The sequence below is a fragment of the Eriocheir sinensis genome, chromosome 20 (assembly GCF_024679095.1).
Source record: "Eriocheir sinensis breed Jianghai 21 chromosome 20, ASM2467909v1, whole genome shotgun sequence".
In the NCBI taxonomy this organism is placed as follows: domain Eukaryota; kingdom Metazoa; phylum Arthropoda; class Malacostraca; order Decapoda; family Varunidae; genus Eriocheir; species Eriocheir sinensis.
In genome coordinates, this window is record NC_066528.1 from 10,106,330 (window position 1) to 10,124,334 (window position 18,005).

The following is an 18,005-nucleotide window of genomic DNA, read 5'->3' on the forward strand; positions in this document are numbered from 1 at the left end:
GGTCTTCTGTGGAAAACACATCTGCATTCCTCACGAGAAGCTCCCTGAGCTGTTCCACTTGGGGCTCCTCTAGACACTTGGAGCTCCTGTCAAACAGGTCGCGCAGGTAGTCGAGCAGCCCCTCCTGGGGCTTCGTCAGGGTTCTCCTGCAGACACAGGTTCTCGGGTCCTGGTCGATCTCTTGGCACAACCCCACCATGGTCCCTTGTTCTAGTTTCTTTGGGCTGAAGGAAACATTGGCCACGACGACAGGCACTTCCGCTGCAGCAGGGTCTACCAAAGTACTGCCAACAATCACCCCGTTTACTACCGGGCATCGACTTCCACTCTCTACCACACACAGGCTAGCCGAGGGGGCACCCGTAATTTGACAAGGTAACAGCATCTCCGACCTCGGAGGAATATTGGTGGTGCGCTTGACCGTCACTGGCAGGTCTTCCTTGTTCACAGTCGTCAGTGGCACCCTTCCTCCTCCTACAGTCAGCTGCTTAGCGCGGAAGTCCAGCTCGCACCTGTGGGTGACAAGATAATCCATACCTAGGATGCAGGGGTCGTCCATGTCAGCCACGTAGACAGAGAGGAACTCTTCCTTTCCTCCGAGCTCAAGCTTCACGTCCACTGGACCTCTGAGCTCTGCGTAGTGTCCTGTGACTCCGCACAGTCGATGCGGCGTCTTAGGAAACCGACGATGACTCAAAACGTCAGGCCGCACCAATGTGCGTTCCGAGCCTGTGTCGACGACCACAGGCCACAACACTCCGTCAACCTTGCCCTCCACTTGGCAGCTTGTCATGGTGGTTCTCCTGCACACTGATATCTTCGGGGCATGTACAGGGCAGACTGGTCGTTGCCCCCGTGAACCAGTCCTCCTTAGTTTCCCGAGTGGTGGTCCCTCGCCGGGGGCACAGTTTTCCGACACTCATTCTTCCAGTGCCCCTTTTCTCCACAGGTCCAGCACTTGGGTCCTTCCCTGGGCTTCTTCTTAGCGCCACCTTCATATTCCTTCCTCCTCTTATAGCATTCGCTCTCCTTGTGCCCAACCTTCTCGCAGTACCAGCACGTTCCTTGGAACCTGTCTGTGTCGCTGACAGCGCCCTTCCGTGCCCTAAAGCCAGAAGTCCCTGAAGCTTGACAAGCTAGACCTAACAAAGGACTCAAACTCCATGGCACGTGCCAGAGCTTCCTGCATTGATGTAGACTTAGCTTGCTTCACTTGTATCTTCAGCTCAGGGAACCCTGAAGAGCTCGTTCTGGTGCTTGGTCCCATATCGTTACTCCAGCGCCTGTGCCAGCCCGCTGTAGCTGCCCTTTGTCGCATTGTCGAGTTGAGCAAGGACCTCCAGCGCCGCCCCTTTCAGGCTAGTGGCCAGCTGTACCGCGCACTCTTGGCCATCCCATCCGTTCCGAGCTGCCAACAGCTCAAACTGAGCGCGGTAAGCCTCCCAGGAGACCTTGCCATCAAACTCCTGAGGCTTCTTTCTAACAGGTGAACCCAGCAGACTCATGGGGCTGGCGAAACTTCTTGCGGGGATAAACTCAGGCGAAACAGGGCTCAAACTACCCCGAACTTGCGTAGGAGAAGCATCTTGGGTACAACTAGCCCCTGCAGGCACTGGCTGTCCGTTTCCAGCCAAGCAGTCTTCAAGGGCCTTCACTCTGTCACTTACTTCTAATATTTCTTTGTGTGTCGTCTCCCGTACCACCTCCATCTCTTGTTGAAGATTTGTGTGTTCTTTCTCCACTTCTATCAGGCGTTGTCCCAAGTTCGTGGTCACATCAGTCATTTCTCTTCGCACTGACTCACTTCCATCTTGTACTGCTTTTAGCTGTTGCTGTAATCCTGTGAAGCGATCTTCTAGCTGTTCTTTGAGTTCTTGGAGTGTTCCTTCTTGTTGTTGCTGTGCTCTTTCTTGTTGTTCTTTGAGTTCTTGGAGTGTTCTTTCTTGTTGTTGCTGTGCTCTTCCTTGTTGTTGCTGTGCTCTTTCTTGTTGTTCTTTGAGTTCTTGGAGTGTTCCTTCTTGTTGTTGCTGTGCTCTTTCTTGTTGTTGCTGTGCTTTCTTGTTGTTCTTTGAGTTCTTGGAGTGTTCTTTCTTGTTGTTCTTTGAGTTCTTGGAGTGTTCTTTCTTGTTGTTACTGTGCTTTCTTGTTATTCTTTGAGTTCTTGGAGTGTCCTTTCTTGTTGTTCTTTGAGTTCTTGGAGTGTCCTTTCTTGTTGTTCTTTGAGTTCTTGGAGTGTTCTTTCTTGTTGTTGCTGTGCTTTTTCTTGTTGTTCTTTGAGTTCTTGGAGTGCTCTTTCTTGTTGTTGCTGTGCTCTTTCTTGTTGTTGCTGTGCTCTTTCTTGTTGTTCTTTGAGTTCTTGGAGTGCTCTTTCTTGTTGTTGCTGTGCTCTTTCTTGTTGTTGCTGTGCTCTTTCTTGTTTCTCCCCCTGTAGTCTCAAGGCTTCCAAAAATTCAGTCAACATGTCGTCCCTCTGGGCAGCTTGAGAACGAGTCTCCATGGCGAAAAAACAAATGGTTTCACTCCTGACACCAGTGTTATGCTGGACGTATTACTTGGGTTCCGTGTCGCCGTCACAAGACTCCGTGGGAGGGAGATATGTAAACACTTGTAGTTTAATATTCTTCCTTAGTAGTACACTTCACTCCTGACTCTTCACTGGCCACTAGCTTACTATGACTGGGACTGTCCCCTCTCGCCCTCTTCTGCTATATATATCCAGAACAGTACAGTCTAGAGCGTTACAGTATATTTTGGATCATACAAGAACATGTAGCAAAAATATGTGCGAGTTGGCAACACTTCCCGCCTGGCGCCTGGTCACAGCCCAGTGGGCGCGGACGGCCTTTGCTCCCCGCCCCTGCTCGCTCCTCCGGAGCCTTCTAGAGGCCCATGGACGCCGGGGAAGCTTCCAGCACAACATATATATATATATATATATATATATATATATATATATATATATATATATATATATATATATATATATATATATGTATATATATATATATATATATATATATATATATATATATATATATATATATATATATATATATATATATATATATATATATATATATATATATATATATATATATATATATATATATATATATATATATATATATATATATTTATATATATATATATATACCGGTCCACTATTCGAATTACAACAAAAAGACATAATGTAAGCTATTTAGTACTGGCCCGATGTGCATTTGCCTTCTATGGCCCGATTGCAAAATATTTATATCGGCCTTATATTGGCCCGATAAACAAAATCTTCGAACTACAACAAAAAGACGTAATGTAGGCTACTTAGTACTGGCCCGATTGCAGAATATTTATATCGGACTTATATTGGCCCGATACGCGAAATCCTTTATGCCATAGTTCCGTCATTTTCCAGTATCGGCCCGGACTTTCGATGTTTGCTGAGAAGCGAATTAACACTAATAAAAGCCCATCTTGGTTTAATAGCGAAATTAAACACTCGGTCAAGGAAAGAAAATTGTTTAACAGGTTAAAGAAAGAACAAAGCACGCCCGATAACACCAGACTTTATCATGATGCCAGGCGGCGAGTAAAAAGATTAGTATGTCAGGCAAAACGTAGATATGAAGAAAATATTGCAGCCGGCTGTAAAAATAATCCGAAATCCTTCTTCAGTTACATAAACAACAGGCGATCAGAAGTGGAATTGGACCTTTAACAAACAGCGACGGTGCACTAGTAACTGACAGCCAACACATTGCAAACCTGTTAAACAATTACTTTTCCCAGTACCACCAACACCAATACTAATATGTAAATCTCGAGTATGCATTGCCTATTTTCAAAATAACAACCGATGAAGTTCTTAAAGTTCTCCATTCACTTAAAACAAATAAAAGTCCCGGACCTGACAAAGTATACGATCCTATACTGCTTAAAGAAACAAAGAGTGAAATACACACTTTGCGAACGAGGGACAATGGCATAAAACTCAAATGTAGACAAGTAAATCCAGACTGCACTAAATTTTTCTTCACCAACGTTGTAGTGCGAGAATGGATTAAGCTCCCACCTTCGGTGGTTCAGTGTAACACGATCGATTCCTTTAAAAACAAGCTCGACCGTCACTTCCTTGAACTTGATATTAACGAGAGAGAGAGAGAGAGAGAGAGAGAGAGAGAGAGAGAGAGAGAGAGAGAGAGAGAGAGAGAGAGAGAGAGAGAGAGAGATGCAACGTTTTGGAGCCATCTGATTAATGTAGAATCACTTAGGTTTAAGGACAGGCCACCTAATCTGGACCATGCCATGGTGTCTGTGTCAAGGCAAGTATAAAGAGGTATCGTCACTCTCATAGAACGTAAAGAACCAAATTTTGAAATGAGCTTTTTTTATAAATTAGGACCTCTCGGATGTTTTTTATGTTATAAACTACTACAATAAAATAAAATAAGATGTGGATTTTTCGTTATATACCCTATGAAGCAATTGTCGGTGAATAAAAAATATAAATAGAAATGTTCACGGCATCTCATCCTGGACGATGATTGGCTGGCGTCTCGATAAGCTCCGCCCCTTCCTCGAGTTTGTTTTTCTCACTTTGATTTCATCGCATTGCATCTCGATCATAGTCAGCTCGCCGCTCACCTCACGCCAAAGAGACTATATAGTCTCCTTGCCTCACGCCGTGGCCTTGGGGCTGTGCGTGAGCGGCGAGTCTGACTTGAGTAAACAAATGCCGATGCGCATGAACGCTGTCACGGCACGGCTTATGTTCAGAGGCGATTTTGACCCTATGCGTATTAATTTTTACCTCGGAACGTACCACATATCATCAGAAGCAGAAAAGCATGCAGATTTAGAATCTGTGCTTAAAAAAGTGCTGCGTCGAAAACCAGCTGAGTACTAAGGAGTTGAAGGGAAATAAGTGCAAGAAAATATGTATTCCCTACTTCATTTAACTCCGATTTTCGTATGTGTAATTTTACATTATGGTTACAATTTTATGCTCGTGTGAAGCAGAATTTTCCCAGGAAGATGATGGTGGTCTCAGTTTTTCGTAAAAATGAATGTTGGGGTCAAGAAACAGAGTGAGAGTGAGGTGTGTGAAGTCGTCGGTTTGGGCAGACAACGAGGATGGGGCGGGGCCAAGCGTGAAGGCTATAGGAGTTGCCAACGAGTGATTTCCTCCCGCCTGTATGACGATACCTTCTCTATACATGCCTTGGTCTGTGTGGTCTGATTTTCTATGTAAATCTATGTAAATCTCCCTTAATTCCTCTTCCTCTTCTTCTTTTGACCTGTTTCGCTTTGTATCGCTTCTTAGGTCCTCCTTGGTACTTCTTTATACTTATATACTTCACTACGCACTCTTAGTTACTCCAATGTGCACACATATATACACTTCACCGCGTGCACTGAGCTCTGTTTTTTTTGTTGTTGTTGTTTTTTGTTTTTTTTGCTGTACACTTTCACTTTCTTTCCACTGACCGCTATTCTTTACCTTAGCTTACTTTGGTCTTTTCTTTTTGCGTTAGTTGTCTTAGTTGCCACTCGTACACTTAATTCTTGTTACTCCTCTTACATTGCTCAGTACGTTCTTTTCTATTTAAATTATGATGATGAAACACTGAGGAAAGAACAAAGAAAGAAAGGAAAAAAATAAGTAACAGGAGAAAGAGAAGAAAGGAAGAAAATGGGGAAGAAGAGGAAGAAGATTGATTGATTGATTGATAGTTTATTGTTGCAAGTAAACAACAAATTAAGGAGAAGGGAGGAGCATGCCATCCCAACCCCCAGGCAGTACAGAGTGTGAAGGAAAAAAGAGAAAGGGAAACAGAAGCAGGGAAAGAGAGGAAGAGGAAGAAAATAATTAATGTTTAGCGGTGAACATAACCTGACAGCGGCCTGCGACTCCCTGTGCACACACCGTCAGCTGGACGCATCGATCCCGCGGCGACCCGTGTGTGTGAGAGTGCTGCGCCGCCCTTGTCCTGCGGCGCCCGGCGTGACTCCTGTAGTGGCCACGGCAGCCACACCCACCCTCAGGTACGTGCCGGGCCAGTGCTGGGGTGTGGCAGGGGAGGCAGGGGCGGGGCAGGGCAGCGACACTCACTTCAAGGCGCTCTCTCTCTCTCTCTCTCTTGGTCCGTAATTTCAATATTTCAGTTAAATTTGACGAGGTTTCACTCCACAACTTTCTGCCTCTGGTTCATCCCTCGCAGGGCGCCACGGTCAAGGGTGTGATGTACTTTGCACTGCACTGTTGTTGTCAGAGGTGGCAGGGAAGGCTATGCTGTGCTCCATATTCCCCAGCGCCTTGCATTGTCTGTAGGTTACTGTTTATTTTTACCAACAACAGGTTTCTACTTTATAGCAGCAATAGGTTTATGTGGGGTTCTGTTAGTTTAAAAGAACATTGAGTTGCAATATGTGGGTGTGGTGGCGGCCCTGCTCTCTGGATATTCACCGTTTACTGTTACTGTTAACCGTTGATGAGGTTTCTGGCCCCACTCCACTGTTAGTGCAGCGCTCTGCGTGGGCCGTCAACAATTACAATGCTAGTCTCAATAATAATCCTCGATGCACTTACTCTCAAACGTCGTAGTGAGTGAGTCTTAAATTGCTTTCATGAATAGTCTACTGATGTCCTTTTAATAAACTTAGCATGATCTGTCACTGAGCCGTGTTTAGGTTTGTACTAATACCAATATCTTTCCTTTATTCACTGTACTCTGCCTGGTTTACCCCCTGCCTTAACCCCTAAAGGGCGGGGATTCATGGTGAAATCAGTTCACCCTGTAAGGCAATGTTCTGACATTTTCCCGAAAATTGCTGAGTTCCGTTTTCAATTTCATGGCTCTACCTAAGCCAAGAGCTTTAATTTTATTTTCATTTCTTTTACCCATCCTTCCTCTTCAGTCTGCCACAAACCCAAATCTCTACGTTATGTGGTGTTTCCGTGGTGACATAATGAAGTACACTAATTTTCACCTCGCTGCAGGCCTGTGTTCACAGCGCTGTGTACTGTGCACTGTGTGAGTAGCACAGTGTGGTGAGTGGCCCTTCCCCCCTCGCCCTCCTTATTGAGCACCCAGGACCGGCTGCAAAGTCCCTTCATTCCTCTCATATTCTGAAATTGATGACCCTGAAGGGTGGTAGGATACATCCTCAGGGGCCTCAGCATCACTTCCACCTTTACCGTAATAAGGTTGATCTAAAGAATGGCCATCAGTGCGAAGTTGCACTATAATGGGGCTTAGCCTTCCTGTGAGTCAAGGGTTTGGAGTCACTGGCTGTGGAATCTTGGGTGCGGAATCAGACAGGAAGAAGCAAAAAACACTCCTCCTGCCACTGTTACAGTCAATGTGGCAGCCGAGGAGTCACACTGACCCCAAAATCCCCGTGCAAACTTCAAAATCACGGCGTAAAAAGGCAGATCGGGAAATCCAGTCACCCGTCCCTTTGTGATATATAACTGGAAAAGCCCGTCACCTGCCCTTAAGACAGGGCATAAATTGAAGCTTACGTAAAGGTACTGGAAGATATTTATAGAGACAGCACGGCATCCATTAAACTCCACAAGAAAAGTGAGAAAATTTCAGTTAAGAAGGCACTAGGCAAGGTGATACAATGTTTCCAAGATTATTCATGGCTCGCTTAGAAGTATTGAAGAAATTAGGGTAAGGTAACATGAGAATCAAGATGGACTGTGAATACCTCAACAACCTTAGATTTGCAGATGACATGAATCCATGGAAAACTCAGAGAATGATTCAGGAACTTCACAGAGTCGGAAAGTAGACCTGAAGGTAATGGTAATGTTTAATAATCAAATGGCAGGACAACAGTGTTATTTGGGAACAGAACTTGAGTATAAAAATACATATATCTAGGACAAAAAAATAGTGCAAACCCAGAACATGGAAAAGAATAGAATGGAGCGATTTTGGTAAGCATAGTAATGTCATGAATAGGAACCTGCCACTCTCCCTGAAGAGGAAATACAATAATTTTTTCTGCCAGTCCTAACATACAGTTAAGAAAAGTGGTGCCTCAAAATATTTAGAGAAGAATAAGAGGAATGGAGAGAAAAAGAAAATTGGGTATATCCAGGAGAGACAGGAACCAAGCATCATATATTAGGGAACAGACAAAGTTTGAAGATATTTTCATGACTATTAGAATAAGAAATAGACTTGGGCAGGTCATGTCTGTAGAATCGATAACAAATGCATTGACAATGAGAGTTATGGAGTGGCAACCCAGAAATTGTAGAAGTCAGGGCAAGCAAAGGACAAGGTGGAAAGGTGAAATTAGATCATTTGCCACAACAGGATGGAGTACACTAACATCAAACAGAAAGAGGTCAAGAATACTAGAACATTGGGAAAGGCCCTTGTACAGGTAACTCGATTTACACGAGTTTGGTTTACGTGTTTTTTAAATAACGCGGGGTCCAAAATCCAAATAAATGTTAATTTACATGTTTTTTCACTTATACGCGATATTTTATGGAGTGGCCACCAGATGTCTCACGCAACTGGACTCACACGGCGCTGCGGCCACACAGCAGAGCTCAGTTCTTCCTGCGCGCCACTTGAACAACAATGCAGTACCCACGCTGCCACGCTACTCAATAATAGGGGTAGGCAGGTACCGGTACCAGTACCGGTACTAATGATACCAGCTATACGGTACGGTACCGGTACCAGACTGCTCAGTACCGGTACCAATACTATCCAGTCGCTCATGGTGTCCCTCATTTCTTCCTCACATGAGTGAGGCTGAGACTGAGTGCCTGAGTGGATATCTCGGTGATATGGATATTCTCTCTCTCTCTCTCTCTCTCTCTCTCCACTGAATGAAGTGAATATTCATTTTTCGACAGAAACCTACCTCTTGTTTGATTTACATTGTTTTTGATTTCCGCGACCTCTTCAAGGACACAATACTCGCGTAAATCGAGAGTTACCTGTACCGTAAAACAGGGTTACTTCGGACGTTTGTGGATGAAATGTTACTAATTAATTTCATGGGAAAGTAAGTGAATATTATTTACAAATAAAAATATAGGCATTGAGAAGAATACTGATGGTATAAATATATGTACTATATAGTTCTATCAACTCTATTTTAGTATAAAAATATTTGCAAAACGAAAGCAAAATTTTCTACTTTTTTCTACCTCTTCAAACTTTGTATGTGTGGAACAAACATACACAGTTACAGAAAATTGAAACCGATGGTTTAAAGGTACAACTATTTTCACACAAAATTTTTACACTTAATAAAATTGTTCATTTCTTTTTTTTGTAGGAAAGAAGGCAAACTTCAGACAATTTGGAAAGGTAGTGTAACTTGGGACATAGTGATTTTGTGGATAAATGTACATTTAATGTTCTGGATTGTGAAATTAAAAAAGATGCCATGAAAAGTGAAAAATTACCCCTGTGTAACAAAGAGATCATGTGCTGGAAAAGTGTCAAGAAAGTTGTTGGAAAGGGCAAAAAGAGATATGGAAACCCTCAACCTTAGTGTCCGACATTGGCCGAGGTTTTGAGTGCTGGGTGTTTGTAAGCGCGGTGACCAGCGCTTGTTGAGTGAGTGCCAAGGATGACTGAAACCGCTGCATCGAACTCACGTCACGTTTATTGTACAGTGGTCAAACCTGCAAGCCGATATCATGAAACATTACAATGTGAGGTACACTACACTTTATCTCTACATTTTCCGGGATGGGGCAAATCCCTACAGTCCGACATATGAACATGAATGTAAACCTTGTCCTTATATTCCGTGGCAGGACAACTCGTACCACTCGTCGTTAACATGAATGTACTTGTACACTTGTGGGAGGCAGAATAACCTTAGACGTTAAGGAAACGTATTACAATATTGTGGAATCAGGAGATACTTAGACGCCAGACGATAACAGAGAAAGAGATACGTACACAATGCGGGGTTAGTCAGATTACTCCTTCCAGTTCCATCAACACCGTGTTAACGGTATGAACACCAGCCTGCTACTACCTTTTCCTCTGTTCAGCCCGCTATCGGGATGACGGTTCCCTGTTGACACTCAAGCCTCGAGTAATGGCCTACGCCTCCACCACATTAACCCCGTAACCCCGCATTACCCTACATTAACCCTAGTAGGTCCAATATATGGGCGAAGACGGTCCTGATAAGCGCGTTGACGCGTAAACATATACCACTGACCTTTAACCCTTCCGTGGCGCCACATCCTCCGGCGGCACCGCGGCTACAGTGGAAAAAGAAATACATGTCCAAAGTTGTCCGAAGTTAGGCATTTTTGCTAGTAACCGAACACTATAAAAGTAACAAATAGCACTACACCTATCAACACTAATTTTTTTTCTTTATATAAGCAAGAAAGCCACTTGCCTTAGCAACACATTGTCACCAATGTAGATTTTTTGGTACAATTCTACTGGACCCCTTCAACACGAGGATGCGTATACTGTGTCCTTGCGTGCCCCGTACCATATCCGAGGATGTGCATACAGGTAACTCGATTTACGTGAGTTTGTTTTATGCGTTTTTGAAATAACGTGGGGTCCAAAATCCAAATAAATGTTTAATTTACAAGTTTTTTCCACTTATACGCAATATTTTATGGAGTGGCCACCATAGGTAAAGACTCGTATTAGGTCCGTGCCAGTATCTCATAATCTACTTTATGAAACATCACTATCTCTTCATATATCTTTTCTACAAACCTTCAACAGTCATGGAAACGCTTTGAAAATCCAATTCAAGTTCTTTTTTTTTACTCTTGAAAATAGGGGATAATGTTTACGGAAGCGCGTCGCCTCCTCTGGCGGCGGTCGCGACGACGCTGCACCCGCCACAGCCGTAAAATAGCTTGCAGAGGGTTTAGGGTCGGGGAGCATATTTAAACTACTCCAACCGAACTTTACGACCTACTAATGGGGGGGCTACGCCCCCCTCGACCCCCCCCCACATGTGTATGTGACTTATTTCAGCAAGGAGGTATTTCTCGCAACACCGGCTGCACCGCCGCCAGAGGAGGCGACACGCTTTCGTAAACATTATCCCCTGTTTTCAAGAGTAAAAAAAAAGTCCTTGAATTGGATTTTCAAAGCGTTTCTATGACTGTTGAAGGTTTGTAGAAAAGATATATGAAGAGATACTGATGTTTCATAAAGTAGGTAATGAGATACTGGCACGGACCTAAAACGAATCTTAACCGCCACCATATGTCTCACGCAACTGGACTCACACGGCGCCGCGGCCACACAGCTGAGCTCAGTTCTTCCCACGCGCCACTTGAACAGCAATACAGTACCCACGCTGCCACGCTACTCAACGATAGTGGTGGGCAGGTACTGGTACCAGTACTAACTAGGGTTTCCTTCCCGGGATCCCGGGATCCCGGCCATAAATGGGCTTTTTTTTCCTTCCCGGGAAATTTACGAAATCCCGGGAAATCCCGGGATACTTTTTTTTTTTTCTCTCTTATGTCGGCTACAAAATACGAAAATGTATGAGAGAGAGAGAGAGAGAGAGAGAGAGAGAGAGAGAGAGAGAGAGAGAGATGCCTGGGTTAGGACTTGGGAGCGAGACAGCGATGGGCTAAATCAGCTGTACGAGAACAGTACGTGTCGGACTGTCGGCCCGACACGTACTGTTCTCGTACACTTCTGGCAGTGAGTGAGCTTAGTCTATTCTGTTCCATCCCTGTGTAAAGGTGTGTACTGTGTAACGTGTGTTAATTTTGTAATGTGAAAGGAGTTGGTGTGGCCTGCTTCATGCTAATTGCTATCATAATAATTTCTTTGTTCTAACCATAATTCTACTTCGGTGGCTGAGCCAGTAAATAAATAATAGTGTAAAAACAAAACAAAACAAAAAATAAGTCGCCTATTCGTCATATCTGTGTCTTTGAATGTGAGTTCTTTATTGAGTTTTCGTGTTAGGCCTAAATTCAAAATATTCTTCTTATAATTTGGTATGTGCATTACGGAATTTTCATTTTCTTGAGCTTTATTTGAATTTAATGGGAAAATACCAGATAATATCTACTTTTCTTTAAATTCAGGGCATTTCGGAACTTTCAGTGTTTTCATTTATTTATTTATTCATATATTAGTTTTTGGAATATGATGTCCTAATTATTTTACCCATGTTATTGAATATATGCAAAAGATATTCCATAGTTTCATTTTCTGTGTTGTTTACAAATTACAATATTGTGGAACATGGTAGCTTGATGGGGGTCAGTGGAGGTGGTCAGTGCCACTGGCCAAGCTTCTATATGGATATGGTAATATGCAAATATTCATATTCTATACATATAAGGAAACTCCATGTCATTTAAAATACTTTCTTCATACTTTCACACGGTAAGTAGTTACGTAGTTTCTCTGTCTTTTTTTTATACTCTAAGAGTCGCTCGTTACTAAAAAAAAAAAAAAAAAAAAAAAAAAGTCCAACTGAGGTTCACTTACGAATTATAATAGAGCACATTATCTGCTACGGGAAATCCCGGGATCCCGGGAAAAGTCTGGATTTTTCCCGGAATCCCGGGATGCCATAAAATCCCGAAAACAGGAAACCCTAGTACTAACGGTACCAGCTATACGGTATGGTATCGGTACCAATACTAGCCAGGCGCTCATGCTGTCCCTCATTTCTTTCTCAGACGAGTGAGGCTGAGACTGAGTGCCTGATTGGATATCTCGGTGATATGGATATTCTCTCTCTCTCTCTCTCTCTCTCTCTCTCCACTGAATGTATAACGCGCACCTTTTTCACAAAAAAATGCCTGAAAGTTTAGCCCTGCGCGTTATACGCCGAATGTACAAATTTTTAATGATTTTTTCTTTTTTGGAGTGTTTTTAAGGGTCTGTGTTTCGTCTTATCCAATAACAACTGCAAACTTACCTTTATTATTGTTAATGATCCTTCATAGTCCATAGCTGTCTCATAATATGTTACCATAGAATACAGGGCGATCAAATAACTACTATACAAAAATTAAATCGGTGGAGGATCGCCCATGCCCTGCTGTTATCCCGTTTTCCCGTCAGGCGCCATTTGTATGATCTTGATCTTGATGTCACAGCTGGCTTACGATTGTATGACTAAGGAGCAGTACAAGCTACATAAAAGAATCATATTGGAAAAAAATATCCATGTGTTCATTATTAATTATTAATATTAGTGAGAATAATGGGGTAAATATGATATCAGAAACTGTACATCATGAGTCTTGTACGAGGAGTTATTTCACGCCCGGCCGCCATTTGTATTGTTTGAAAACCACACAACCACACCCAAACAACAAACAGCTGCATGCCGCATGTCACCAGAACCGTGTGAATTGTGTCTTGCCTAGTTGTCTGTCATAACCTACGAGTGATGGTGAGAATAATATGCTTATTATGATATCAGAAGCTGTGCATCATCAGTATGTTTACGGGGATGTATTTCTCACAACACCAGCCCGGCTGCCATTTTCATTGCTTTACTCAAGGACACTTGTCAATTCAAGCAGTAAAGATTATACCAAAAATATATAAATTTCGTGAAACTGTACATTGTCAATGTTCTTTAACCCGTACATATTTCTGAGCATTTTATATATATTTTTTTTTTTTCAAAATTGTTGTCTTAAAGTTTGGGGTGCGCGTTATACGACGCAAAATACGGTATTTATTTTTCGACAGAAACCTACCTCTTGTTTGATTTACATTGTTTATGTTTCTTTATGTGCACCATTTAATTCTGAATATTTTTATTTATAATAGATGATGATTATTTTGAGTTTATAGCTGAAAACTTGTTATATTCATTAGCAACATTTGAAATTTGGCGCGCACGGCGATCTCGGATACAGTTCGGGGCGCTGGGGATATTTTTACTGGTACGAGACCAACACCTAAACACCTCCGTTTGACACAATAGTTCCCAGATGTCCCCAGAATGAAATACAGTCGTCCCTCAAATAGCACGGTTTCGGTTTTATACGGATTGTCATGTAATAATTTTTTAGGATTTTTAAATTTCCCACTCGTCGCACCAAGTAGCCATGGCATGAGTGGCAACACTGTTCTACCAAAACACCTGCTGAAAGCATCCCAAAGTGTTCGAGAAAGGTGTTCACCTTGCAGAAGAATTCAGATTAAGGAGAAGTTACGTTTTGGGATGAGTTACATTGCGGTAGGGAGAGCATACCACGTGAATGAGAGCAGTGTTCGCTGTATCTATCATAGTGTAAAAGAAATTCTTGCCACAGTAACTGCCAGTGCTCCAAGAGTGCTGCAAGAGTGGAGATAAAGGCTGTCCTTTTACTAAGCCTCGTTGTTGCTATGGTAACGGCATCTCACTCGCAGCAAAATGGGGTACGCTGATCTTCCTGATGCAATGGAAGCACTTATGTGTTTTTTTGGGCCGCCATATTTGCTGATGACATCATCACAGCACAGAGGCGTTCCACCTCTCAAAGCCGGGAGTGGAGTGAACGTGCCGAGTTGGCAACTCGTGCTGCCGTGTCACGCATTTGAGAGCACTCGGGACATACCAAGAGTCCCAATTCCTTCTCTCAAACGCCACCCAGGTGTTTCTAGGGGGAGGCACTAATTTTATACAGATTTTCGAATAGTATGGGGGTCCTGAGTCACTAACCCCCGTACTATTTGAGGGACGACTGTATACCGTATTTTGTGACGTGTAACGTGCACTTTTTTCACTTAGAAAATGCCAAAGAGTTACCCCTGTGCGGTATACACTGAAAGTACAAGTTTTGATTGATTTAAATAATGAATAGTGTGATTCGATATAAAAAGAAAGTGAATAAGCAGAAGAGAGGAGGAGGACATGTGAAGCGATAAAACCATACAGGTCACAAGAAGACATGCCACATGTGGGAGCCGAGGCGCAGCGGGAACATGAAACACAAAACACAACACCGCCCCTGCACGCCAGTCACCAGTGTGCTGGGTACCTTGGTGGTGATGGTTGAAGCAGCTATTACACAGGAACAATTTTAGCAAAGCAGGGTGCTGTCTGACATGACTCTGCTTGGCGACCATGGGGCAGACTTGGGCGGATTAGTCTGGAGCTATTTCTGCTGTGCAGCGACCCAGTCAGCTAACGTATTCTGTGGTGCATGTTCGAAAGAACGGATATCTGTGATGACTAAAGTGTTTACTGTAAACTTATTGTAAAAATAACTATATTAAAACATAATATGATTGATAGAAATTAATCAACAACTATTTCTACTGGAAGGAAGGTATATGGTCCCTGAAAGTCAAGATCAAGACCAAGGTTGCCCATCGAACGTAGCATCCTCGTGTGATTAGTTTCCTCAGTAGCTCGGCTAAAGTTACCGCCTGCAAATTCAGAAAAAAATTAAGAGTTGAAAACAATATGAATAAGAAACACCTTTTTTTGTGTGTGGTTTAAGTGTTTCTTAACAGAAATTTCGGGAAACTGTACATCACCAGTCTCGCTTAACCCTTTCATTGCTAAACGCTCACAGCGAGCACTAGTGTAACTTGCCGGTGGTGCTAAACGTTCTCTGCGAGCTCCAGTCGCACTCAAATTTCCCGCGTATGAGAGTGTTCCAACACTATTTCTCACCCCACAGCATTGCCAATTCAGTGGGTTTTCCACGAAATTTGGTGGAAAATCATATCAACCCAGTGCGGAAGAGCGCGGAAAATCTACGGGCGAGCAACCGGTGGATGTTGTTGACCAATACAGCGGCATTTTGGCATAGCTTCACCTGTCACATGACTGATATTTTGACCAAATAGTTGTAAATTTTGCAGTTGGCAATACTGCCCTGCCAGCACCCCATCATCAAGAGATCTACTTAGTAGTTGCCTTACGGCTGACCGTCGCGCACGTGTAAATGTATGACTTCACAGGCAACACCCCCTGAACGTGCCTGTACATTCGCAGGAGAGGCTTACATAACCGAATCTTATAGATCTTGACCTCCTCTTTCCAATGGTGTTTTTTTGTGTGTCTGTGATGAATAGTTTTTGAGATACAGCGGTTAAAAGAGATCCCCCTCCCCCTGCTGGGCTGCCTGAGCACGTCTGGGGGGATAGTCTTGCTGCGAGCGCTTAGCAAGGAATGGGTTAACTGTACATATTTCTGAGCATTTTAATCACTGAATATTCTTTCAAAAATTGTTGTCTTAAAGCTTAGGGTGTGCAATATATGCCGTAGCACATTATACGTCGCAAAATACTATATGTTTCTAAATAATTAGATAACGATTACAAACGAAAATAATGCTAAAATATGAAATGAACATCAAGTCTATAAGATTGTTGTCTTGGTGCTGTAGATGCGAGACAGCCATTGTTGGTGTAGGTACGAGATGGCCGCTGTTGTTTTTAGCACTAACACGTTACACAGACAAAACATGTCATCATTGTAAACATGAAACATTTATGCCCAGCTCATTAATAGTTGCAGTGTTCTGTGAATAAAATCCTTCGTAATTTTGTTGAGATACTGAATAGCTTTACGCTGAAGCTATAGCCATAATTTATATCAAGAAAGTGGCATCAGCTGATAATGCTTTATGCATTTGCACTATCCATGAAACACTGGGCAATGAGTGAATCTACCAGCCAACCCTTTTGTTTACCATTTTATAGTCACCGCTGCTCAGGGTAAGAGCACTGTAACTCTTCAGCCAACAGTGGAACACTTGGAACACAGAAAAGGGCACACAGTAACATACGGTATCATAGTCATAATTGTAAATAAGGTGGCCAAACGTAATACTGCATTCAGGGAAAATGTGGAATTATTTTTTATTTTTTCTAAATATATCTCGCCAAATTATAGGTGCGTCTTATATGGCGGGAAATACAGTAAGTACATTTTGCATTTTGGAGGTTTAGTTTGGGTCCCATTACCCCGAGAATTCTGGCAAATTTACAGAGGCATGAGATAATGAAAATTATTGTATGGCTCTCTTCAAATTCATGGACGAAGGGGTCATAGTGAGAGTGCCATGATATCCCACTTTAATGCAGTTCTAGACTTCTTTCATACTGTTCCTCCACCCAGGAAACCTTTCTCATAAAACTTTTAGCCATAAATTGTTGACCCTTCACTACATATCATCTCTACCCTTGCTGTGAAGAGTGAAGACTTGATATCCCATGTAACAAGATCTGAACTGAGCCTCTTTTTTTCAGGCAATGTTGTGGCAGTGACAAACATGAGCTGCCATCTGATGTGGCAGGGGTGGACTGGGGGCGTGAGTCTGCGTCCCCAGGCCCGCCTAGATGTGAAATGGCTCAAGTCTGACCTACAGAGCCTATTACAGCCAGACAATCTTCCATCGCTCTATAATCAGATGGTGAAGGATGGAGAAGTTGTTGGACCACATGTTGAAGGGATTCTTAACTCAGCTGGAGCCACTGCACGGAAAGGTGAGACAAAGATGCAGTTTTGTTTCGTTTGCATCAAAAGCTCACTACCTCAAAGAAAATGCTGAACTTATTTGGAAAGATAGAGTAGACAGGAGGGCAGGATAGCTGTCTTTTTCCTGCATATTAGAAAGGAAGGTCACAACTCTCATTTGTATTAATCTCATTTGTATTAATAAATTCTTGCCCTGGCTTTAACTTTAGACCCTTGACTTGTGATCCAAACATGCAAGATTGTCTTGCCATGTGTAAGTATATGTGTGTGTGGCGGTGGGGGGAGATGTACACCCGGAAAAGCTTCTGTTTATTGTTCCATACTTCAGGTGAGAGTGGCCACTACTACTGCAGCATGAGGGTACTCACCTGCCCCTGCTGTGATGGCATCTGTGGGCCGCAGAGTGGGTGTAATTGTGGGCCCTGTCAGAAACTGGACAGGGAGGAGGCTGAGCGGGAGTATGAGAGTGGCCAGAGCTCCACACCACCCTCATCCTCACTCCTTGAGGGGTGGCGCTGGGGCCCTCAGCCACAGGAAGAGGAACTGAGGAAGTGCCTTGATGCCCT

General features: G+C 43.1%; 1 protein-coding gene across 1 annotated transcript; it reads left to right on the plus strand.

The window, feature by feature from the left end:
* Positions 1-5,629: 5,629 nt before the first annotated feature.
* Positions 5,630-18,005, plus strand: LOC127001166 (E3 ubiquitin-protein ligase HERC2-like; the record flags this gene model as incomplete). The annotated part of the gene is given in 3 exon segments (XM_050865382.1): positions 5,630-6,042; positions 17,211-17,447; positions 17,768-18,005. Coding segments are annotated over 2 exon segments (452 nt in total), but the record flags the coding sequence as incomplete, so codon positions are not given.